This window comes from Geospiza fortis, unplaced genomic scaffold (genome assembly GCF_000277835.1).
Source record: "Geospiza fortis unplaced genomic scaffold, GeoFor_1.0 scaffold381, whole genome shotgun sequence".
Classification (NCBI taxonomy): Eukaryota; Metazoa; Chordata; class Aves; order Passeriformes; family Thraupidae; genus Geospiza; species Geospiza fortis.
In genome coordinates this window covers 1,038,623-1,064,465 of record NW_005054348.1, presented here as the reverse complement: position 1 = coordinate 1,064,465, position 25,843 = coordinate 1,038,623, and the positions used below count along the sequence as shown (strand labels likewise).

Genomic DNA, 25,843 nt, shown 5'->3' with positions numbered 1-25,843 from the left:
AACTTTGGCATTGCTCAATAAAACTATGCAGACAAATACTATGCTGACAGAATTCCAGTAAAAAGGTGTTTCAAGTTTTATGATCTTGCAGCCTTAGTCCGTGAAGTTGCAATTTCTGCCCTCAAAGTGAATTGACTTTGTGAAATCCTGACCACATTTAATTCTTGGCAAAATTTCTGCTGATTTCAATGGGGGCAGGATTTGGCTCTGTAGCGTAGAAGAAAGATTCAAAGAAGTGGGAAAAGGTAAAAGATTTTAGTTATATTTTGTGGCCAGGTATATATTATAATATTCATTGCCTTAAATAGTGTTTTCCCAGCCCATCATAAGTAAAGCGAAGCCACAGCTCTTAAAGACACACTTCCTTCCACTGATGGATAAACTAAAGAAAAAGGCAGCAGTGGTTGTATCGGATGAAGAACATCTAAGAGCAGAAGGCAGAGGTGACATGTCGGAGGCTGAACTGCTCATCCTAGATGAGTTCACCACTTTGGCACGGGACCTCTATGCCTTCTACCCTTTGTTGATTAGATTTGTGGACTATAACAGGTATGTGGAGAGGAATAGGTCAATGAATCTCATAAAACCTTCCTTTTTATTGATACCGCCTCTTGTCCCTTGATGTGCCTAGCACTGAATTAAAGTGGCTTTTACTCAGTCTGACAATCTTGCAGTTGCTCAAGCTAATGCTTTCTGACATTTAGGAGGAGCTGGGGTCTTTTTGAGAAGAAAACAAAACAAAATTTCAATCCAGATCTATTGGATTAGAATTAGGATTAACATTAAAGGATTGTAAGGGTTTGAAATAGGACATCAAAAAGCCACTGCTACCAGAAAGGATTAAAAGCATCTATTATTGTTTTTGTTGATTTGTATCCTTGTAAAATGTTGAAAAGTGATTTCAAAGCATTAAGACAATGAGGATTATCCCCCTTTTCACCTTTTTACCAAATTTTAGGGCAAAATGGCTCAAAGAGCCCAATCCTGAAGCAGAAGAGTTGTTCCGCATGGTGGCCGAAGTTTTTATTTACTGGTCAAAGTCTCATGTAAGTAATTCCTTGGTAAATACTTTTTTTTAACAAGACTTCTTAATAGGTAGATCAGTTATTTAGTGGTTATATTTGTGAAACACATTTAATGACAGAAGTGAAACTGCAGATGGGAAGGTATTAATGAGTCACATTTCTAATACTTTTGAAATGGCAGAGAAAATAAGAGAGTTGGATAGGTATTTTGTAACATAGTAAATTGATTAAAGATAATTTTCTTACAGATTCTAGTTTTTTTGTTGTGGGTTTGTTATTTGGGATTTTTTTAAAATGTGTTAAACTCATTGCATTTTGTATCCTTACCATTTTTTCTTTTCAATTATTTTAACCCTTTTAAATTATTTTAACCATAGCCTTTTTGTAATCACAGCTAGTAAGCACTGATACATCTTAAATAAAACCTGATTCAGTGAATACTGGAGCACAAGGAATTAAAAACTCAAGAGAGTCAAATTGCTTTAAGGCATTAGATCTTTGTGTGGACTCTTGTCTATATGAAATTTCTTTATTTGTTATAGCTTCAATTGTCTCAAGTATGGGGAACAAGATACCTTATAAGTTCAGTATTTGTGCCTGAATTTGGCTATAAGATTTATTATAAACAACACTGTGCACAAAAAGTGATTACACTATGGGTGGATACCAGATAATGAAATCGCCTGTGTATTCATAATTTTAATATTTTATTTAAGTATTTTCTTATCTACCTGAATATAGTGGAAGTTTATAATGGGGAAAAATGAATTAATAATTTAGTAAGGGAAAACCTGGACAATATTTTTATATTGAATTGGAGGAGGGATGAGATTTTTATCATGTCTTTTTCATGGCTAGAGAAACATTTCCTTCTCTCTAGCATGGAGAAAATCCCCAAACTTACACTACCGAGTTATGCAATGTAAATGAAGCTGAAATTCCAGGACATTGTTGATCATCTGTTAATTTTTACTGCCCTTGTCTTGACTTGTGGACTTTACAGATTTCTACTTAATTTGTACTTTTATTTAAGGTGTGTTTAGATAGAGGACTCATATAAATGCTTCTAACTGGATCTGTATATTTTCAGAATTTCAAAAGGGAAGAGCAGAACTTTGTGGTACAAAATGAAATCAACAACATGTCTTTTCTTATCAGTGACACCAAATCTAAGATGTCTAAGGTAGCGTAATCATATTTTTCTCTTTGCGAAGGGAAGGAGTCAGGAAGATTCCAGAGAAGCAGCTTTTATTGTTTAATTTTTTTTGTTTGGTTTTTTTTTTTTTTTTTTTTTGGGGGGGGGGGGTTTTTTTTTGTTTTTTTTTTTTTTTTTTCTGGTGAAGAAATCTATTGAAAACACTGGGTTAAGACGCAAAGCACAGTCATTTGAGTAACACATTGCAAAATATTGGCAATGTTAAAATGCCAGTTCCCCTGGATGAGGTCACACCTGTATAGATAATAAGGAAATTGTCAAACCAGACAAAAGTACAAAGTTGCTAGTACAATTCTTTTGTTTAATACTGGATTTGGTTTCTTTTTACTTACTCTGCAGGCAGCAGTTTCTGACCAGGAAAGGAAGAAGATGAAGCGAAAAGGTGACCGCTACTCCATGCAGACCTCTCTCATTGTGGCAGCACTGAAGAGATTGCTTCCAATAGGCCTAAACATTTGTGCCCCTGGAGACCAAGAGCTAATTGCACTGGCCAAAAATCGTTTTAGCATGGTAGGTGCTCTTCTTGGACTTCTAAAGGTTTAAAATATTTACTAATCTAATTTTTGAATGTTTCACCCTGTGTTGATTCTTACAGCATGATTCAGAGAATCAAGATTGTAATTCTGTTTTATAAGGTCACAGTGGGTGATTATGGTGTGTATCTACGTATTTTCCTCATGGCTTAAAACATTTCAATTTGAACATACTTATGATCAGTATGGATGTATTTCAGAATGATCAGTATATGAATAGAGATAATATTCAGTAGTTATTTCTTTCTCTTAATTTTTAATGCAAAATAGCGTTTGTTATATTTTACGAAGCTTGAGTGTAGTTGGAGTTGATCTCTGAAGTCTTTTCCAATCTAGTTGATTCTGTGACTCTCATAAAATTAAGAACTAGCTGTTTCCTAACTTCTGTGCCCAATATCATAACGATTTCCCTTTAAGTGTTCTCATGTGAATGAAAGAATTTCTGTAGGGATAGACTGTTTCAAAAGTGATTCTTTTGGGTATATACTCACAGTGCAATAATTTGATTTTAATTTGGAATATACTCCTTTGCTTAAGCTATAATACTTTCTACACTGTAGGGGGTTATATGACCATTGGACTGTTGAACTGAATCCTATAAAGGATGCTATGAAAGAGCTCTGCAAAAAAAGAGAACTCAAATCATAGAAGGCTCTGTTCATGTTACTGGCTTTATTTGGTCAAACTTTCCATATGTGTATGTTAGCAGTTTGAATTCAGGCTTGCATTTAGTGTGTTACTGTGAACAGACATGTATGATGCCATCCAGTACTTGATCCTGCAAGCTTGGTTAAGAGAAGGTTTGTCTCTGATATTTTTCTCAATCTTTCATATTGTCAGTTTCGTTCATCATCTCATGAAGCCCAAGGTTGATATTTATATGAATCATAAGGTTTCCTAATTACCTTCCATTCTTAATTTATATGGTTTGCAATCTATTGGCAGAAAGACACTGAAGATGAAGTACGAGATGTCATCCGCAGTAATATTCACCTTCAGGGCAAGGTAATCTATGTGCAGTTTTTAAATTTGATTTTTCTTCCTTTGAATTCATTTGTCAGCGCTGTATAATGGCAGCCTGCCTTGGTTCATTAGGATAACTTGTAGTCCCTTATTCTCTTCTGTCAAGTAACTTGTTCATATTAACTGATAGATGTTAGGTTTTTAATGTGTGTTTATGTGCACTATATACAATGATATATGGCACTTCAAATTTCTCTCCATTCATGCCATTAATAAAAAATTTGAGATGGAAGGAAGCTCTATCACTGTTTAAACTGCACCTACTAGCATTTGAGATAAAATCTAGTCTTTGAGCAAAATGCTCAAAGTTACTTGGTATCAGCTTGAAGTGTAAATGAAAAGGAAGCTACCATTTTGACATACTCTGTTAAGTGAAAAACCTCCAGTATTCTCTGTTTGGTTCCTGCTTTTCAGCCCTGGGAAAAGAAGGTATTTTGGGAAAAAATAGATTTCTGTTACTGAATTCCAAGTAGTGCCAGGTGAATAGCTTTAGGGGAAAATCTTGAAATGGCCAGTGTGATGAAACTGTTTTATTAATGCTTCAAATAAAGAAAAAGAAGACAGAATATGGAAGTGTAATAAAATTATGCATGTGTCTTCACTGTTGAAGAGAGATGGAATCGTACCTATGGATGTTGCTTTACTTAAGATTGTCCTCTACCTCCTCCCCCTTCCCCATCTTTTATTCACCTCAAGGGAAAACTAAACTACTGTTTTCTGTGCTTATTAAAAGGTCACAAAAGAGTAAACCTGAGTTAGAAAATCTGGTGCTTTTTTTTTCTAAACCGTTATTTAAGAATCATTCAGAAGTCTAGATTCCACTGCAATCAATGCATGGCAGTAATAATTTTTTTCAATGAGCTGGTAGTGAGATGGTTCTTCCTGATTAATATGTGAAGATTAATTTTCTCTCATCATATTTTCCATATGTCTCTGCCATGTTAACAACAAAAGTGTTTAATCCAGTAGCTTTAAATTATAGGGGTTGCACATAGAAAAGTTTACTCTAAAGATTTGTTTGAATCCTAAAACCTTGAAATACTTATCCTTATATAGCAAATATTGTTATATACTGAGAAGCAGAAAACAAACAGGCAAAATACTAGGAAGAAAGCAGTGTTTCTGAAGATCTTAATGAGCAACAGTACTTAAACAAGGTGATTGCCATGAACATAAAACCTTTGAACATGAGGTGTTTTTGTGTAAAAGCTTCAATAGGGTTTTCTTAGTGACAGTGATGGATATCTCTGTTCTGGCATTTTCAGTATGTGTATATTGTAATTTTGTGAGCCATGCAGTTACAAGTCTTACCTGGGATTTCATGTTGCTATTTAGCACTTACCCTCCTGTTTTAACTACTTCAGTTTCTGTTTTGTTTCTTCAGTGATATGTTCTGCTATTAAGAAATTTCTGTCTGTTACTGCTTTGTTGCCTGGAAGTCATGTACATCCTAATACCTTGGTCTGTGCTTTCTCTTGAGAAGCTTCCTATGCTTCAATTAAAAGTTTGCTCTTGTTAAGCAACATACATCATCTCTGTTTATACTACATGAGAATAAAAGTGCTTTTAAGTTTCTTAGATTGATGCAATTTCACAGTGCCTTGATTATTAAACCAAAAGTAATTTTAGCTAATCCAAAATCCACACTGTTGGATTTTCCAGTTGTAAACTTCATCAGTGACTGTAGAATTCTCTATTTTTAAATGAATTCCCAGTGGAAGATGAAAATCTGAAAGAGAACCATATAGTACATAGATAACAAAATTAAACTGCTATTGTAGTTAGCTTTATTTTACAGCTATTTTCATATTGCTTTAATAACTTTTAAAAGCTCTGATTTAGACCTTTTAGACCTGTATGTGACAAGTAGTTAACTGCAGACAAAACGGTGATTTCTCATGACACATTCTAGAGTTAACACTAAATGTAAGTGTGTAGTTAGTTACCTAAAGTATAACACCTGAAGTTAAATTCAGTAGTTATGTACAAATTATTATGTACAAATACAATTTATTCCATAATTCTCTGATGTCATTAGGATTCAGTCACTATACAGTCAAGATGATGTTTCTTGTTACAAAAAATGATGCCATCATGCATAGACTACCCTTTTACTGTCTAATTGAATCAGATATAATGGAAACAAGGGCCAAATGGTCTTATAAATTGAAATGATTATTTTCTACTATAAATTAATATGTAAATTAATTATAGTGGTGTTTGTGTAAAGTGGCTTTCAAAATGTAGGAAAAATACTGCTTTTTGAAAGGCTGGTTTGCTTCCAACCATAGCAATATTCTTTCTTTAAATGGTGTTTTCTGTTAACCACTTCTTCTCACAGACACCTAACATTCTGTTATTTACATTTAAGAGCTAAAATGTAATTTATCTAGATTCCTTTTTGGAGTATTACACTGTTAGAGAATCATCCTTCTGTATCTTTAGCTTTTAATGTTTTGGCGTCTATTTCATGCATTTGTCTACCTTTGTCTACATTTGTCTTCACCCTGTTTCTATCTCTCCTTTCCTTGCATGCCTGCATGCTGTTACTCAGTACCAAGCCTTTTATTTCAAGAACTTGATGATGAAACTTGCATTCATTTTGACATGGATGAAGCTCAAGTCACCAAAATCTTCTTCCAACCATTCTAATTCACACCTTGAAATGCCAACTACTCATGCCCTTAGAAAACTACCTATACAAAAAAGCTGTACCTTGATAGAATGTGAGGAGTCCTCAGATCAAAAGACATCTCCACCTGTGATTAAAAAGTCTTTTGTGGACTATCTATTCATGATGATCCAGTCAAATGCTCAAACAAAGACTGTGGATGTGCCAGTGGTTAAATGGAAAAGCCGAAAGGTGGAAGAAATGCCTGCAAAATGTGGCTTTCTAGGTTGTAATAAACTATTAATGAACGACTGTGTAAGTTTTTAATCATTCCTGGAACTTGAGTAAACCTTGTATTGTAATATATTTTGAGGAGGTGAATTAGCATTATTGTCTCATCTTAGGCACAAATTGAAATCTGGATCCACAAAGAAGTTTTAGACAAGTAAGTGTTGAGTTCAAGTCCTATGGAAATCTGCAGGGTTTAGCCCCCCCCTGAGTTCTCTAGCCATCTGGGCCAGTGTGTCTTCAGCAGCAGCTGCAGAATCAGAAATGATCACTGGCCACAGTTCTCAGTAAAATGGGTCATCAGTGTCATTGGTAAATGGTTGCAATGTGTGTTGCATTAGTCTTGGTTAGCAGAAGGACTGGGGAGACAAAACAAACCAAAAAGAAATCACCAATTGTAAAACAGAGAATAACAGATTAATGAAGTAGAAAAAATGAAATGTGAAGAGAAAAACTTGATAAAAAACAATTTGCTTCTTACAGTTCTTTATAATTTGTGGGCTGATAAGCAAATGCATCTGGATTTCAGTTTTCCAAATTAACTTCTAATTTTTTAGCTAATAATCAGTAAAATTAGCATTTTCTAACGATTAAAAAAATTTAAGATAAATGTAAATAATAGCAATACTACTAATTTCCATGACTGAAAATTAAGTAATCCCAACTAATAGAACAACACTTTTAATGTTGTTTCATTTAATAATGGGAAAGGCAGTGTACTAAGTTATGTCTGTGTACCTCATATTCATTACTTTTCCTCAAATATTATGTTCATTGCTGATGCCAGTGCTATTTGTTGGCTAATGATTTTTTGCTATTTGTATGATTATTAGTGTTTTAGTTCTGTGGGACAGGTTGCTCATAGAAACTGTGGATACATCATCTCTGGAAGTATTCAAGGCCAAGTTGGACATGACTTTGAGAAGTCTGCTCTCGTGGAAGGTGTGCTTGTGTATGGCAGAGGGGTTGGGAGTAGATGGCCTTAAAGTTGCCTTCCAACCCAAAACACTTTATGTTTTCTGGAAGCTCTTACAAAGCATTGTACAAATTAGTCTTGTTCTCACAGTGTAATGGATGCTGGATGGGTTATGTAAATGTGTAGGTTAGCATATAAAGTGTTTCAGTTTACCTTTGAAGCTGTTTCTCTACTAGTTAAACTGTTTGGAACATCTTGCCTTAGTGACATGTGAAATCTTTCTCCTGCAGCTTGAGGATCCTGCCATTAGGTGGCAGATGGCACTTTATAAAGATTTGCCAAACAGGACTGAAGATTCCTCAGATCCAGAGAAGACTGTAGAAAGGGTCCTTGATATAGCTAATGTGCTGTTTCACCTGGAACAGGTTAGACACATTTTACCAATTTCATTGCTTCTTAATCTAAATAAAAGTATTTACCCTTTCATTTGTACTTTCACCTGCTGTATTTAATGTTACAATCTTTTTTCTTTCTTTTGATAGCGACTGTTTACATGCCTAATCCTGTTTTGTAGTCCAGTATCATGGTCGTATCTATCTTGCAGTGTATTTACAGCAGCTACAACAATTTGTTTGGCCAGTCTGGAAAACTCATATATTCCTTGCTGCATTCAAGAAACAGCAGAAGCAGGTTGGAGGAATCTTTTTTTTCTGAAAAAGTTCTGCCAGAAACTTTAAGTCGCATCAGAATCTGGCAAAAAGCTCTATTGTATTATTTAATGTTTTTTGCATTAATATATGAGCTTCCCATGTGGCCTGAACTACAGTAACTTTTATTTAAGTAATTCTGGTTTTTATTTTGTCTCCTTTCCAGTATGCTTTAAAATATGAAGTTAAAAAATCTCCTATATGGGTACATCTTACAGGTCAAAGACTAGTTGATAAGTTATTTTTGTGACTTTTCTCTTTGAAATATTACCTATTATGCACTTTAGATTTATTATGTTTTTTCCTTTTTAAAATGCAGTGAAAAAACAGGACATTAACTTGAAAGGTGTTCTTAATGGCAGAGATGAACACTGCTGGTTGGACAACATAGGCTACAAACTGTTTCGATATAAATTTTACTATTTTTTTTTCCTTTTCAAAGAACATCTAAAAATTCAAGGTTCTCTTGCATTCTTATTATATGAGTTGGTTTCTCTCAAAAAGTTTTCAGATCCAATGTCAAGAAGTTTCCTCACTGTCAGGAAGTCACTGGTTCAGTCAATAGGAACCTGAGAGATATGTGAATGTGCTTGTATATGCACTCTGCAGAAGGTGTGTTGATGTGAATGTCAGTGTCCTGTCTGTTGCATCACACAACTCTTCTTCATATAGTTTGCCAGCCTTGATATGGATTTGCTGCAAGTTCAACAGCCTTACAGAGTTTGGTAGAAGAGAATGAGGAGGAGTCACTATTTTTTACCTGTTGCTGTATGGAGCAAGCAAAAAGGGATAGAAGTATGGAAGTAAATCCTTGTCAATCATGGTTTGCCTCTGAGAGAGAGAGAGGAGAATGGGTGCTCATTTGAAAGGATGTAGGTTTGCTCTGAGGAAAGAAGACTAGAGAAAACTAGAAATGTGGGGGCAGGGAGGGAAAGGTTTTCTCTTCTACCCTGGTTTTATCAAAGTTGATTGAGATGATCCAGAACAGGATAGATTCTCATCCAGATCAACATTAAAGATCAGTACTTCTGACTTGTTGACAAGTTTTCTGCTTTTTCTTTTTTGTGGCTGCCTTGCACCTATTTGTTTACAGCTTTTTTTATCTTCTATAGATAAATGCTCAGGAGCTTTTGTTACTGAAATGGGAAATCTGGTGTCTTTAAAATGAATGAATATATGAGCACTGCATCTGTTTTTATGATAGTCTTGAGTAATCTTTTGCTCTCTGCATAAAAATACTCTGTTCTCCATATATACTTTAAATGTTTTCTGTATTGCACTGGCAATGAACAGTCCATTCTTTGTGTTTTCTTTCCATGCAGACCTAACTTCTTTGTTTTTACTGTTTTCAGAAATCTGCTTGCGTAGGCCGAGGCTATTTCTTTTGGGAAAGTATTGAGGGTTTTATAATTGTGAAGATACTACTAATTACCTAACTTTCACATTTGGATTTGTCTGACTGTTAAATTAGTAGTGCTGGCACTTGTTTTTGTGACTGTAAACATGTTTGCAGTGAATGTTTTTTTGTCCTTCCTCTTAAAAAACATTTTTCTTTTGTATTTTAATTTTTAGAAAGAGCTTATTTAAGATTACTACCATTTAATCTTACAAGTATAATTCTATATTTCACTGAATGGCAGTGTTTTTGTCTGTTTAGTAAGTGTTCATTGTTTAACTGTTAGTATTTTTTGTATTTCACTAAACTGGATAACCAAATTTGGATTGAATTTTGAATCTACATAAATATCAGAATTGTCATTGCATTTTTTTCATATAATGCTTGATTTTATTGCAAGGAAGAATTAGTAAGACTTTCAGGGTAGAAATGCTAACTTTCACTGGCTTCTTTGATGCTGTTGGAACACACAGCAGTGTAGTTGTTTGTAAAAAAACAAACCACCCATAAAAAACCAAACAGCCCACCCCAAAGTTCAACTCCCCTTAACTCTACAACGGCTGCATAGGTTAAATCAGATTATATAATTTTTATGGAAGATGTGTGAAATAAATCACAGAGACTAAATAGGCTGTGGGAAAGGAGTGATCTGTAGCACAGTCTGCAGTCATGGTTCCCAGCTATCTAGTCAGGCTATATACAGAAGTATGCAGGTGCTCTTCAGCACCACAGCAGTGATTTCCCTGGGATGGAAAAAAGAATAAAAGGTGGAAGAAGAAACCCTAAAGGCATAAAAGATAAAGGTGGAGCACACCCTATTTCATCTTGTGCTACTGTAGAGCCAGGATGCAGAAAGAGCATATATTTTAAGAGAGAGCTGTAGTTTTCTTAAATGTAGCTAAAGTGTTTTGAGGTATTGATGTACGTTTGATGTACATTCTGTCTGTGCTACTTCACAGGAAAGATTTAGTCTTAAGTCTTTGTAATTGTCACTCTTCCCTGAAGTTATTTCCTTTCAATAGTAACTGATCATGGTAAATATTACAAATAAAAGATTTTTTGTATCCATGAAAATTTCTTTAAAAATATTGTCTGAGGCAATGTGAAGGTGTACAATTTACCTGTACGTGTGTAAAGAGTTAGACATAAAAGATGGAACGAAAGAAGACTCTTTGCATTGAAAGTTAAGGCTTCCTGAGAGATGGCCTTATTGATGATAGTGTTCTATATAAAAGATAGCAAAAGTAGAATGAAGTGAAAAAGAAGAATGTCTATATCATACCAAGAAAGGGAGATTTTTGCTTTTTTTTCTAAATGCTGATTCCATGATTTGGCTGAATGCTTGAACTCTGTCTAGAACCCTTTTTCTGATCTATTCTTCTTCTGTTGCTTTTCTACTTGATTTATCTGTTAACTAACACTTTTAGTAATATTACTGTATCCTGACACTAGGCACATTGCCACATTATTTTTCCGTGTGCATTTTGTGTAACAGGTTGAGCATCCTCAGCGGTCCAAAAAAGCAGTGTGGCATAAGCTGCTGTCTAAACAGAGGAAAAGAGCAGTAGTGGCCTGCTTTAGAATGGCACCGTTGTATAATCTGCCAAGGTAAGACCTGTATTGTTCTGTCTTTCACAAATCCACTAAAGTTCATACAGAGCTATTTGGCAAGCTCAAAAGGAAAAAAAAAATAAAGCCATTAATTGATAAACTTGGTATTATAGCTTGTATATTGCTTTATTTATTAGGTTTAGTTACTTTTCCCCATCTTCTGAAAAGAATAACAAAAAATATAATTTTCAATTTCTAATTTCAAGTCTGTTCCTCAACTTTAAAAAATGCAATTATCTGACCACAATCCAAAGTTATCTATTTCTGTTATCTTAATATTTGTATTAAAAATATGAAAATATTTTATATATAAAGAACATAAAACTCACCAATGTGATAATTTTTTTTTATTTGTTGCATTTAAATTTCTTTACAGTTTTATTTATTATCCATTCCTAATTAATTATTACTATGTTTTAGCATAAGTTTTACAATTATTGTGACACAGTTTTAAATAAAACACTTTAATGTAAATTTTCTTTTTAAATGGGTGCTTTGATAGGTTTTAACATAGAACTTTTTCTTCCCTTTTAAATTATTGTTGTAATGACTGGACAGTTGTTCAAGCTGGATGAAATTCATATTGACCAAATCTTCTTTTTACAAGTTTACAGCTTTTGTTTTAAATGTTCCTTTTTAGACACAGAGCCGTCAATCTCTTTCTTCAAGGCTATGACAAATCTTGGATTGAAACAGAAGAGCACTACTTTGAAGACAAACTGATAGAAGACTTAGCAGTATGTCTGGGTGAAAGGGTCATAGGAATGTATTATGGATTAACATTCTCCTTGTATAGTAATAATTATAAACCTCTGAAGTAGCTAAGATATCACTTAAGCTATCTCTTCCCAAAGAGATGAGCTATAACCACGTCACTTTGAGAGCTTTTTAAAAATTACGCATGATGGAGGTTCCAAAATCCCCTCAGGCTCTTTGCTTCAGGGCTTCAATAACCTTTTATAAAGCTTTTTTTCCTAAATTACATATCAATTGCTGTCATTCCCCTATCTCATATCTTCTGCCCTGTGGAGAACTGGAACAACTTATTCCCTCCTGTTTTGCAGCTAACCTTTGTGTATTTGAGGACTGCATAATCCACATTAAAGCCATTTAAGTCAAAAGGTTAGAATATGAAACTAGAGGAATCTAGTCTTAGATCAGTCAGTTCCTTGGAAGCTGTCAGTCTGCTTCTTCACAGAAGAATCCTCTTGGCAGGGACATGAAGGTTTTTCCCAGTAGTGAAGTGTTAGAGCCAATGTCTTTAGCCTTGCAAATACCTACAATGATTTCCATTTAAGTCTGGGGTCCTCATCTCTTAAAATTGTCTCTCTGAAGGGCAGCTTTTTCACAGCTTGGGGAAGAAACTGGGAACTGATTCAGTCCCTGGGAGATCCAACAGAACACAATCTGAAATAAGTATTTTTATTGTACGGGGAGCCTGCTCTCTGTAATAGAGAGAGGAAGAAAACCATAAAATTTCTATTAGCAAAAAAAAATTAATTATCTGCTTTTACTGCTTAAAGCTTATGCTTAAAACCAGTCACCCAAGTTGTAAACAATTTTGAAAATTAGGATAGAAATAGTGAAAGGGAAATCAGCAGCAATGAGCTCAACTCAGACAGACTTTGGAAGTTCAGTTTTGCCAGCACACATGCAGAATTAATTTCTAGTGGCATCCTTATTTTACGAACAATATTATTCTTACTCTGAAAATACAAGAGACTTCTACAAATGTTTCCTTTGTATACAGCCTTTTCAACTGATATCCTTATGTATCCCAACACAATGCAGGTGTTTTAAATAGTGCAGGTTCAGTCTCAAAAATAATTCTATTTTAGCAGTTGGGAGCATGAGTGTGCAGTGGAGCAACATAGGTCTCTGCAGGGTGAGACATGTACTCTATGTGCGCGTATGTGCAGGTGTGTTCATGTAAAGAAACAGCCCAGCATGGTAATTTGGCCACACTGACATTAAGGATTGTCTCCTTACCTCCATGATGAACCCATGTATCTGCTAAGTTTATTAATAACTCCTTGTCAACCAGTAGCTTGAGTGAAAAACTTTCTCAGAGAGGACAGAAGCAGACTGTCCTGGCTTTTGTATCATCCTTTATTTTTAAAAAAACCTACAGGAATTCCCTTTTAATTCCTCGAACATATGGATATGTGTGTTTCCATTGCTCTCTCTGGGAGACATGTATTGCACCTCTCATTAAAAAAGCACACAAAGCTCCATCTGTCTTTTAAATAAATTTGCATCACATTCTTGCTGCCTTAGAGCACTCACTCCCAGAAAGGTGAGAGTTTGAGTTTCAGCTTTGTGGATCTGACACAGAATGTTTTGTGGACATCATGAAAGATGTGGTTGTGTTGCTGGTGAAGTTTCCTCTTAGGGAAACTATACCCTGGTTTAGCAAGGAATTAAAAGTTTATTGAACTCTCAAGATGGAATCACAGTCTAGGCTAGGGTAGCAGAACTCATCTGGAAGGGGAGAAAGGGGGAGCCTTGGGCTCTCTGATGTATTCTTGAAGGGTTGTCTGAAGTTTCTGGACTGTTCACATATTAAATAGGAAAATTAATCGATCCAGGACCCAGAAACTATAGGCAAGATCCCTGTCCTTTAACTCTCTCTAGTTAGTGCACTACAATCTTTTATGCCATAGTGAGTTGTTTCTCAATACTGAGAACCTTGACCATTCTTTTCTGCTAAGTAAAAATTATTGAAAGGAACAAATGCAGTCAAAGCTACTTTATTGCTGACTTTGCCAGATCCTGGTGATTTATAGACTGGTGGTAAAAGCTTTTTCTGGGATTTGGGAATTAAGCATTTCCCTAACATAAAAGCAGAGAACTGAACTTACACTTGCAGTTTTTCTCCCTGAATCTTCTCTCCTTAAGCCTGTTATACAAAAGTGAGTCTTCTTCCACTTGTGAAGTTAAAGGATAAAAGAATTCACTTGTGCTCTTTTTGAGGAGTTTAATTGTGTTGATTCTTAATTCTGGTTCAACATATCAAGCCTCGTAGGGAACTAGATTTTTATGTTTCATGTTAGCATCATAAGGTATTCAACACTTTTTATTAATTGTAAAAATGCCTGCTTAAATAAATAGGTTATATGAACACTTAAGCTTATTTGACATAATAGTTGATTTGTTTTATTGGTAGATGTTATTTGAAATAATAAACTGTAATAACAATCTGTTTAATAGAAATTTAGATTATGTAAAATATTAATAATATAATTACATTATATAAAATAATATTTTTAAGTCTTCAAGATTTAGAAATGGCAGCTAAAACTTACCCAACCTATTTGTTTTACCCTCTTATGTTACATTCAGGTAAAGCTTTTTGTTTTACACTTAAATAATTATAGGGCAAATGTCTCAAGACAATGAAAATTAAGCATACTTATTTGCCAGAAATGACAGAAAATCACTGATTCTAGTATTCATGCTGTGCTTAATAATGAGTTCTATTTAAATCAGTCATTGGTGAATTTGATCCTCCGTTTAATTTCAATAAATCTATGTAAACTAGTAACACATTAACACAACTTTTGCCCTTTTGTTTCATCAGTTTTTATAGCATTAAGGAGATATCCTGGTTGATAACATTATGAAGTACAGAATACTGCCAGTTAATTAAAGAGAAGGTCAGCATTCTAAATGAGATTGAAATAAAGAGCAGGGGAAGACATCCGTAATTGTTCTGGTCTTGTTATTGATACTGTAAATATTATCACATAATGAAAATGTGAAATGAACCTTGTATGGCCATCATAGAGTGGCATATGGAACAACCATTGTGCATAGACATCAGCTGAAGGGAATTCTCAGCTGCAGCCAGTCATGTTTGGTACAGCTGCATGGGAAAGGTGGACTTCACAGGCCCATGGAAATAGTAGTATTCATAGAAAGCTATAAGCATTCCCACAGGAATGGCATGCAAATGTTGTTTTCTTAATAGAAAACAACATTTTCCTCTTATCTCTGAAGTGGCCAACACATCCTTATTGCTTAACAGATAACATATGGCAACATAAGAATGTAATACTCGTGCTGTCTTATCAATGCATGGAATTTTTTTTATCCGTATTTTGGTGTGTAGTGCTAGATGAAAACAAGGCTGAAGAGTGGGCATATTTTATACAACCAATTTTCTTTGAGCTACCAGATTCTTCATAGAAAAGAGTGTCTGGATGCAGCAATTTTTTTAATAACTTGATAGGCAAAACTTACTTTCTGAAATGTCTTTTGGCAAGCAATAAGAAGTCAGAGATTTGTATAGATGCTTTTCAGAACACTGCTTTGGTCATTTGTCATTATACCTTTTCTTTCAAAGAAAGCCAACTAGAGCTGTCTAAAACGGAAAGAAAAATAACCACATGAAAAAAGAACTCTCTTTATCCTTTTATATATATTATTGAATCATATATAATATTTTTTGTACATTATTGATTTGCCATCTGCTAAAATTCTACATCCTGCCAACATTACCGTTGTTGGTGGATAGAGCTCCTTCTGTCTAAAACTGTTGGTAAGCTTCAGGTTTAGATTTCTTCTCCCTCAAAATCTCTCAGAGTTTCTCAGTGAACATTATACCCGGCATAGACTTGAAACAGGACTCTCATTTTTATCTGATGAAGCTGGTCAACATAGCAACAGACAGTATAATAATAAATGATGGCATCTGATTACCACTAGTTCTGGATAACAGAGTAAGACTGACCTTATTTTCCAAATCTAGGGAAGAGAGTTGATTTTTATGAGGAGAAAAAATCCAAAGCTTTGCAAGTGGCATCATCTTTTCAGTCTTCATGGTCATAAACACAGTCGGGGTTCAGTTTTGTCATACTTTGCTTGGAAGTTGCTTCTTCCTGGTTGTTCAAATCAAAATTACATATGTTAATATTAAATGTTTAGAAAATTGCATAAAGTAAAACATTTTTCACTGTAGATAATTAAATATACTTTTAAATTATTTTTCCCCTAAAGAAACCTGGAGAGGAGCCACCAGAAGAAGATGAAAGCCTTAAAAGAGTTGATCCTTTACATCAACTTATTCTGCTATTCAGTCGAACAGCCTTGACTGAAAAATGGTAGGGATGGTGTGAGAGGCTTGAGAGTGTATGCCGATTTTCAGATTACTCCTGTGTTTGAAGTCATATATGTCTCTTTTCAAGTGAGATTGCATAAGCTAGGCCAAAATGTGCTTATGAACATACGGTGAGTTTGAGTTACGCTCAAACCTCTTTAGCTTGTGGTATGTAAAGAGATTTTAATATGACTTTTTCCACAGCTGTGGATACTGTGTTCAGGGCTCACTACTCCTCTGTCTTCTATGTTCCCTATTGACAGTTGCATCCTGAATATGAAATATATTCTAAGTATAATTAAAAATTAACTATATTCACTTTACTGGAAGGTGTTTATGAATTTCTGAGTACTGTGTTTGTAGCTGGCTATACTTTTCTATTTGTATAAGTTAATAAAGTCTTCATTTTCCAAAAATACTTTAGTAATTATTTATGAGCATAGAAGTTATTTTAAAATATTTTAAGATGTTTTAAAATATTTTGGCACTTCAGTTCTACTGTAATTAATCTTCCTCATTTTACCTTTCCTCTGTCTGTTAACCAGCAAACTGGAAGAAGATTTCCTGTATATGGCTTATGCTGACATTATGGCAAAGGTAACTGGTTTGATACCTATTGGTTATTTTGTGTTTTAATTAAGTTAGTTTAGAAGATCAAGATAATTAATTTGTAAAGTGTTATCTGTAAATTGTGAGTTATCAGCAATGTTTTCTTTCTACATGGTATCAGAGCTGCCATGATGAAGAAGATGATGATGGTGAAGAGGAAGTGAAGAGTTTTGAAGTAAGATTATACTTGTTTTTTTTTTCTTGTCATGTTAGACATTATTTCATAGCTTCCAGCTGACATTTATGTTTTTTGGTTCATGGCTTACTGCAGCTTATTATGCCAGTGAACTGCATGTCACAAGCTGGATATGGCAGATATAGGTCCCCAGATTAATATCAGTGAAACAGAAACATTCACAGTATTACATAATATAAGATTAAATAGAGAATAATTTAGTAAATCTTACGCATTTATCTCATTTAACTTTAACTTTTTAGTTAGGTATTACAGATAGTAACTTAGTCTAAAAGTCTGATAATAACAGACTGAATCTTTTAAATTATTCTGCCCTACCATTAGTTTGGATTTTTAAAATACTATAATACTACTTTTTGCAGTAGTCATTTACATTCAATACCTATAATTCATACAGTAGTTTTATGTTCACATGTGTGTTAGTGCTTCTTAATAAAATGTGGTGAACTTCTGGTCATTGGTACTGCTAAGACTTTTTGCTCGTGTTGACAATAGGAGCTCTATATTTATTACTGTTTAATGTTGAGTTTTTAGTGATCATCACTGTTTAAGGATATACACATGAGTTAATTACAAGTGTAAGAGTTGAGTCCTTGTCCTGTGTTTGCTCTGGGATCTGTCTCTCTTTTTCCATTAATAAAATGGCATTTGCAAGAAATTTGTCTCTTCTGAGGGGCACTGAGGGAATTAGCTCTTTAATATTTTTAATATTTTAATGTGTTTTGCCATATTACAATTCTGACATTAAAAGGTGTCTCTTGTGTCTTTCAAATCAATTAGTATTTACATTTCATATCTCTACTAAAACACCGAAACATGAAATAAATACTTTTATTTTTTTTTTAATTCTAAATATAAGGATTGATTTGCTGTAAAACCATCTGTGCTGTTCTGATTATTGAGGAGTGGTTTGGGTAATTTTTACTTTTACTCCATTGTTTTATGGACATAGAATGTTTTGTATGTTTTCTACATGATATAGCACTGAATTATTTAAGTACATATTCCCTATTTGACTGTATAAAGAAATCAGAAAGATTATGAATACTAAATTCTTTTCAATCACTCAGAAGTCCAGTTGAGTTGCAAGTAATATCCTCAAAAGATAAAGCTTTGTTTCTTGGTAAATATCTCATTATGAACCCAAATTTCAGTGTGTTTTTCTGAATTTTTTTCTTTTCCCCTGGGAATGCAGTATATGACATACCACTGACAAAGACTATTCATTCCTATAGGGTCATAGCAGTTAGCCTCTACATGCTTCTTAGATATCAAAAGTCTCATGCTTATAGATATGAAAATTGTTAAATAGGAAGTCATTGAGGTGTATGAAAAATCTCTCAGTAAGAAATTTTTTAGTGCTCCTTACCTAAATTGTAATGGGTTCTTTGTTTAGCATTCAATTTTTTGTCCTGAGAGAAGATCCTATTCATTTGTTTCTCTTTATTATTTTTCCTGTAGCTGTGAAACTTTTGTTTAAATAATGTATTTATATGTTCAAAAGACAGTTTTGTGTATGTATTTGGTCAGTCACCTACAGAAAAAAAATTTGGACTTCTTTTTCTTATTACTATTTCGCTTCTTGTCCTTGCCCTTCCTTAAGGTGACAGGATCACAACGCAGCAAGGTAAAACAAAAAAAATATGTGTGTATTTGTCTGGGTCTAATTTTGTGACTTTTCAGGCCCAACATCTTGGATAAGTTCAACTAAAGGGTCTTGATATAATTTTTAACATTTCAATTTCAGCATGACATCTCTACCAATCCCTTTTTGTGCGCAAGCTCTTTAAAGATTTCAGGAATTATTTATGCAGAATATGCCATGTAAAATTGTGATACTGTTTTGGGGAAAACAGAGTGTTGTTTGGCTTGTTCATGTTGTTTTGCTGTTCATGCCTTTCGCGCATCAGTTATCTTTCTGGTTTTAACTTAATTTGAATTAGTGAAACAACTTATGTGATTATTAAGGGAAAGTAGTTGAACTTTTCTTCTGTATCTTAGCAGACATCATTTCTGATGTAGTGGTAGAAATTCTGTTTCCAATATTTGTCACAGAGAGAGCATCAATCATAGTTCATGTCTGATTTAGATCCTTTGGAACTGAGTTCTCAGCCTTCAACATTATAGTATTTGACAGAAACTCCTTAGATACTCCTTACCTTAAATGATTCGTAGTTCTTCTATGTTTTTTCTAAGAACATAGAGGCAATAGCTCTGAAACTTCAGTGTTAATTTTTTTATTGGCTCTGTTTTTTACTTAGCCTTTTGTGTGTCATCATGAAAGCCTCACCATTTGTTTCTGAAAGGTGTTCCATGGCTATGTAGCTGACTATTTGCCTGCTTCATGCGGGTCAAAGTCTCAGTTCCCACTGTTGACTCAGGCCACTTGCTGGTGGTGCTGCAAGGCTGATATTCTGGGAGAAGGTATGGTGTGTAGAGTAGCTAGTTTTTGGTTCTGAGGTGGTTAAATACAGTTATTTGTTCTATGGTTAACGACAGCTAGAGTAAGTAAAGATGACTTGCTTGAGATTTGAAATGCACAGATTTAGCTAATGGCCAGACTTCAGTCAGTAACTTCAAATTTCATTTCCTGTGGCAATGTAGGGAAAAAATTGTAACCTTCTCCATGGAAAGGAGCAAGGAGATTTTGATATTTTGTTTGCTAGCCTTCTATTAACATTCAGATCACAAAAGAAAACGATTCCCAGGCATCTATGGGGAGAGATGATGTATTTCAGGATCTTACGCCTCCAAAAATTTGCACAGGTCTGTATTTACTCTTACGCCTCCAAAAATTTGCACAGGTCTGTTCCATCTTCATGTGGTAAAGGTGTTATCCTGGAAGATGAATGTGCTCACAAAAATTTTTTCAAAAGGTATTTTAATTATTTTGAACAAAGTGAATATCAAAAAAACCCCCAAAGAAAATATATAAAGAATCTAATAATTTAATTTCTTAGTTTTTCATTCCAATAATTCAGGTATTCAAATACTATATATCTATCAATCTGCTTACCTCGTTACCACTAAATCTTCTATGCTCCATAGAATTTTTTTTCTTGCTGACTCTGAAGTATTTTAAAAGGGAAAAAAAGCACAACAAGAAAGAACCCTTGCTTTCTTCATACATGGCATCAAACAGTTGTGCAGATGTGAAACTGTACATACCAGATGCGTGTGTGTTTGTGTGTGTATTTGTGTATTTCTTTCTGTCTGGTCACCAAACGTCAATGTTGAAGGCAGTTCTTTTATTCTATCCTGTGTATCCATGTGAAAAGTGTGACTGTTCAGTTTGTTTGGGGATAAAATCTACTGCTCCTCTAGACTTTAAAAATGTGTGGTGTTTGAAGTCTTGGATCCTTTTGCACTCAGAGCAATAGAGATATTTGGGCAAGCTTAGAATGTGATGAAAATGCTGAGTGTATTTTATTGACAATTCTGTTGCTAATATCTCATGCAGTGTAGTCTTATTTTTGTACAATTAATTTGAATTGGGCTAATAGTGTGAACAACTGATGTGACAATAATGTTCTCTGTATGTTAGTATGTTCCTGTCAACATTTACCTGCTAGTATTTGCTTTGAGTTATTACAGATGTCTTTGCTCCTTCCCCTTTGTCTCTAAGTTAACTTTTTGTCTTACTGAACAGATGCTCAATTGACCACCTGTAAAGTTGGTGTCTCTGTCTCCTTTGATTCTATCTGATAAGAAATTATTTTAAATCAAACTGTTTCACTAGCTAAATGCAAATAATTTTCTGCATTTGAGTTACTCCTACATATTAATGTGCGCTAAATACGTGTAGGATGGGAACTCAAAGAAGGAATCAAAATTTAGCTCATATTTTTAAACTCATTTGTATTAAATTGAATTAAATTGACTCTTCACAGGAAGAAAAGAAATTGAGGAAATAGAGCTTCCTATGTCAGTTCTTTTCATTCCTGTTACTTGTAGCAACTTTTTTAGTAGACTTCTTTATTCACAAGTTTTTTGACAAAATGATACATTGTGCCGTCATTTACCTCAGACAAAAATTTTCATGTTTCTTTACATACAAATTATGCAACCTCATAAAGCTCCAGCCCTTTGAAGATGATTACCTGTGTCTCTGACTATCACAAATCCTGAATAAACCACTGAATGTCCACATACCACATATTTACAATAAGTAACTATTGTGTGAATTAAGATCAGACTCCATATTCAATTTATCAATTCCTAGAAGGTAAACATTCAAACAACTATGTAAAAATATGTTTTTCATCAGTTTTTCCTACATGTAATGGATTGTATGGAAACTAATATATGGTTTCACTCCCTACGCTAAAGAATGCGTTATTTATTAATGGAATAGTTTGGGTTGGAAAGAACCTTTAGAGGTCCTTGAGTTCAAACCCCTCACAATAAGCAGTGATACTTCAATGATGAAGTCCAAAAGAGGGATTTAGGAAAAAATCATATTTTTTTATAGAGCAGAAACCAGCATATATTGAACCTAAAGGATTGAAGTGTTTATAAAGATGTATATATAAAAATGTACAGAAGTATTATGCATGAGTACTTGATACTTTAATTACATAGCTTATACTTATGCATGCCGAAATTGAAATGAACTAATGTTTTGCCAGTGTAAGTCCTGCCTAATAGGATTTGTTCTCTAGACTAAGCAGAAGTCTTGAAAAAATATGAAGACAATTGAAAGGAGAAGCATTTATCTTCTAATAGATGAGTTGAAAGCAATTTCAGTTCTTTACATATTTTTTCTTTTCTTAAACTTAATTTCATGAATTCATAATAAAAAAAAAAAGCTCTGTAAAGGTAAGATCTTATGCCGGCAGTCTTTATTTAGCTCAAAGGGAGACTTCAATAATCAGTCTCCATATGAAATACAAGAAAATTTAAGAATTTCAGTTGTTGGTTAAAGTTTCTCTTTAGTTTTAGCAAGTTTGTTGCCTACAAATTCAAACTAAAAATTGTGGTTTTGCCTGGTTTATTTTGGCATATGATTGCTCATAATGATTTAAACCCCAAAAAACAGAATGGAGTAGAAAATATTTGGATCTCTACTTTTGAAGAATATGATTCAGACGTTTCCTTGGTTTGGTAGAATGCTGGAAAAAGTCTATAATATGAGAACACATATATGTACATTTATAAGTGGTCAACTTTTTCCTATATGAGTGGAAAACGTCCAAGATGAAATAGATTTGTTCCTCATTGAGGATTGGGGTTTGGGGTGTGTTTCTTCTGTGTTTTGGTTGGTTAGTTGTTTATGGTTTTCTTGGTTTTGGGTTTTTTTTTTTAATTCTGTTCAGTTATTTTAAATGTTTCATTTAGTGAAGTATTTTTGCTGTTGTTGTGATGGTTTGGTGGATGACAGAAAGCTCAAATCATTGACTAATTACTTTGGTAGTTTCTTTACTTCAACTGGCAACCAAGTGGATAAAGTGCAAAAAGCTGAAACTGGTAACGTAGATAACAGTGTAAGCAGTAAGCACATCTTAGAGAAATGGGGATAACCTTATTAATTTAGTATACTTTGTAGGCAATGGGTGGCCCTCTTCGTGTAGGTGCTGCTATCACATATATATTTATGTATATATATATTGAGTTGGCAGGGAGAAAGCAACAGTGAAAATGCATTGTGAAGCTGAAGAAGGAACCATGATCTTTATGGGTTATCATCAAAGAATGGTTGCTTCTAAGAGAAATGCTTGTGGTGTTTTTGTTGGTGAATTGGTTTGGTTTTTGTTTTCTTTTTTGGTCTGTTTTGTTACTAATATCCTACACATCTTGATTTCCATGGGAAATGCCACTTTTCTCATGCTAAGCTGTTTGGCAATGCCTCTTTCTACTGTTCTTCTATACTGCCATTGCAAGAAGTTAGTCTGTAGATTATGCAGATTCATCCTCACTGTAAGGATTCTTATAAATCGTTGATATTCTTATAAAAAATGTTGCACAATGAAAGTAGTATAGCTGGTGTTAGGCTTGCGAATAGTAAATTTTGCAATGAAAGAAAGATGAAAGTGTTTTGGGTCTAAAACTAAAAGTATCTAGAAATAGGAAATAGTTTTTAAGAAAAGAAAGGCTGATCAACTTTCAGTGGCTTCTGAAGCAAATGAAAATATTTCATTGTAGCTATACTGCACCTGTGATGTCATGGTTTTCTGATGGCTTGTGTGTATGGTGTGTGTGTGCGCGTGTGTGTTTCTGTTTTGTTTTTGTTGAACTCCCAGGAAGAGGTTTAAACATGAAGGCAAAACTTTCAAACCCTAGCATGGCTAAATACAAAGCAACGCTGCCATTTTTTTTTCCTTTCTGTGCCTCCATCTAGATTTATCACATAATTTAAAGCAAAAAGAAAGATACAATTTAACCACAGGAGAGCTAATAGTGTGAAAAAAAAAAACCCTGATGAATTTTGTTTCCGCAGCACGATATTATCAAAGATTTAAGAAACAAATTTGCCAGCCTCGGCGAGAACTCTCTGGTAACAGCATAAATGTCTGTGTTGGTTTGCTTTTCAGTTAAAGGTTTCTTTTTCATTCATTTGAACATATTTCTCTTTTTTACCTCTTCTTTTTTAATTTATTACTCATATCCTCTATTTAGCAAGCCTTCATTTTTTAAACCTCTTCCATCTTCCAATGTATTTTTTCCGTAACTTGGATGGAAAGTTTATGGCAGCAAAGCTGTCATTCTGGCTACTTCTGCTGCAGCTGTTCCTGCTTCTAGGTCATACATGTTTTGGGCGTTGTGTTTTTGGACATGATACTAACTGATTGTGTCATGTTCCTTTTGAGTAAGCTTTTTACCACGCCATCTGATGGACTCACTGTCATAGGGCTCTATGCAACTTCCATTTTGCAACTTATACTGCTTAGTCATCCTCAATTTTCCAGCAAACTTCAATTAACCTGATGAAAGTTGAAACTCTTCTGGAATTAACTGTGCCTTTATGTTTGCTCTTTATGCTCGTTATGTTTTTGGTAGTAGTTTAAATTACAAAAAAGAAACTTCACCATTGCTCAAGCAACGCCATGCAGTATTGTTTGTTGCCGCTAGAGAATACAAAATATAAAAGCACAGTGTATTCTATCAAATATTCTGTAAGTAGGGGGGCAATCTATATTGTAATATAATGATATGTTTTGAAAAAATTCTGAGATGTTTCTTTTACTCTGGTATTCAGCAACAACTTACGACTCAAGAGTCACATACTGAGCAGTATGAAGTTATGGTCACACTATAGAAGATTATTAAGAGTATGAACTGTTGCACAAAAACACAGCACAAAAGTGCAAGTTTGATACATGCAGTATATATCATGAACATGGGCTTTGAACTAACCTAATAATTCACAATTGAGATGACTCTTTCCAGATAAACTGCTAAAAGCATATTAAAGAAAAATACCAAGTGGAGATTATTACTTGAACCTGTTAATTATTTGTCCAATAGCCTTGTATGTATTAAAATGGTTCATGATGTTGCCATAGAGCCCATATACTAAGAGAAAACCAAGAACCTTTGGAGGATTGATAGTAACTCAAATCTCATGTTAAATGACCGGAATTTTTATTCAGGAAAAAGAAATGGAAAAGCAAAAACTTCTGTATCAACAAGCCAGACTTCATGATCGGGGTGCTGCTGAGATGGTTCTGCAGACAATCAGTGCAAGTAAAGGTAAGGTTTTGGTGTGTAGATTAAATTGTAAACCTTATTTCTAATGAACTTTGAACTGATTTTATTTCTTATTGGGCACAACATGCATATGTTTGGCTCTACGATTCGCTTTCAAAATTAACTTGAAATTTCAAAATTTTTGACAGCTAATCCAGAAAAGTATAATGAATGATTTTCATGAGATTATTGTTTCTTTTGTAGTTGTAATTAATTTTTCTAGTGCTACTTTTGAGGATGTGTGATTAACTCCATAGCTTTACCAGCACTGAATGACAAAATGGCCCTTATATTCTGGAATGTGTACAGTTCTGAAGTAGATGTGGGCTTAAGTAGTTTTGTTATTTCCCATTCATCAAATAACTGCTTTATTGGTGTACTTTGATAAAACATTTCAGAAGTTTAAATGATGATTTTTTTCCCTTAGAAACCATCTTATTCTAAGGTTTTATGCTTTCATTTTTTTCTTTTGTGATTTGTTTCCACAATAGTGATGTTTTAAAAACTCCCGATTACAAATTTTGTTTACCATAGTTAGATGCTTGGGTCACTGTCATTTTCTGAATAAACCAGAAGGAAACATCCGGATTTTCATGCAGAGGGGACATATTGTTAATTTTGAAAGCTAGTTTATCATTGTGAGCCCACCCTTAAATCAACTGTTAGATGCTCTAGTGATTGAAACATGATTTATATTCACTGAACTTAGTCATTCCTGCCTTATATTTTGCTTCTTTGGTGTGCTTTGTATGCATTACATTATGACTGTAGGCACTCATGAAGAAATTAAGGAAAAATAGGTCAGTTTTACAATTAATTGAATGGATAAAATAATTAATAAAACATTCTTATTTTTATATTATCCAAAAATATATTTTTAAATATTTTTAAGGTGAGATGGGGCCAATGGTTGCAGCTACCCTAAAGC

The 25,843-nt window shown here is 34.0% G+C and overlaps 1 protein-coding gene across 1 annotated transcript in view; it reads left to right on the top strand.

Moving 5' to 3' along the window:
• The window catches only part of RYR2 (ryanodine receptor 2), a 284,661-nt gene that overhangs the window by 212,091 nt on the left and 46,727 nt on the right, over nt 1–25,843 (top strand). The window contains exons 68-81 of the mRNA XM_031058757.1: nt 309–549; nt 959–1,046; nt 2,116–2,208; nt 2,581–2,751; nt 3,720–3,779; nt 7,903–8,037; nt 11,211–11,323; nt 11,967–12,063; nt 16,325–16,428; nt 16,970–17,021; nt 17,155–17,208; nt 18,833–18,856; nt 24,819–24,918; nt 25,808–25,843. The exon at nt 25,808–25,843 is cut by the window's right edge and continues 15 nt beyond it. Coding sequence (XP_030914617.1) covers nt 309–549; nt 959–1,046; nt 2,116–2,208; nt 2,581–2,751; nt 3,720–3,779; nt 7,903–8,037; nt 11,211–11,323; nt 11,967–12,063; nt 16,325–16,428; nt 16,970–17,021; nt 17,155–17,208; nt 18,833–18,856; nt 24,819–24,918; nt 25,808–25,843 — 1,368 coding nt within the window. The remainder of the gene's footprint in view (nt 1–308; nt 550–958; nt 1,047–2,115; nt 2,209–2,580; nt 2,752–3,719; nt 3,780–7,902; nt 8,038–11,210; nt 11,324–11,966; nt 12,064–16,324; nt 16,429–16,969; nt 17,022–17,154; nt 17,209–18,832; nt 18,857–24,818; nt 24,919–25,807) is intronic.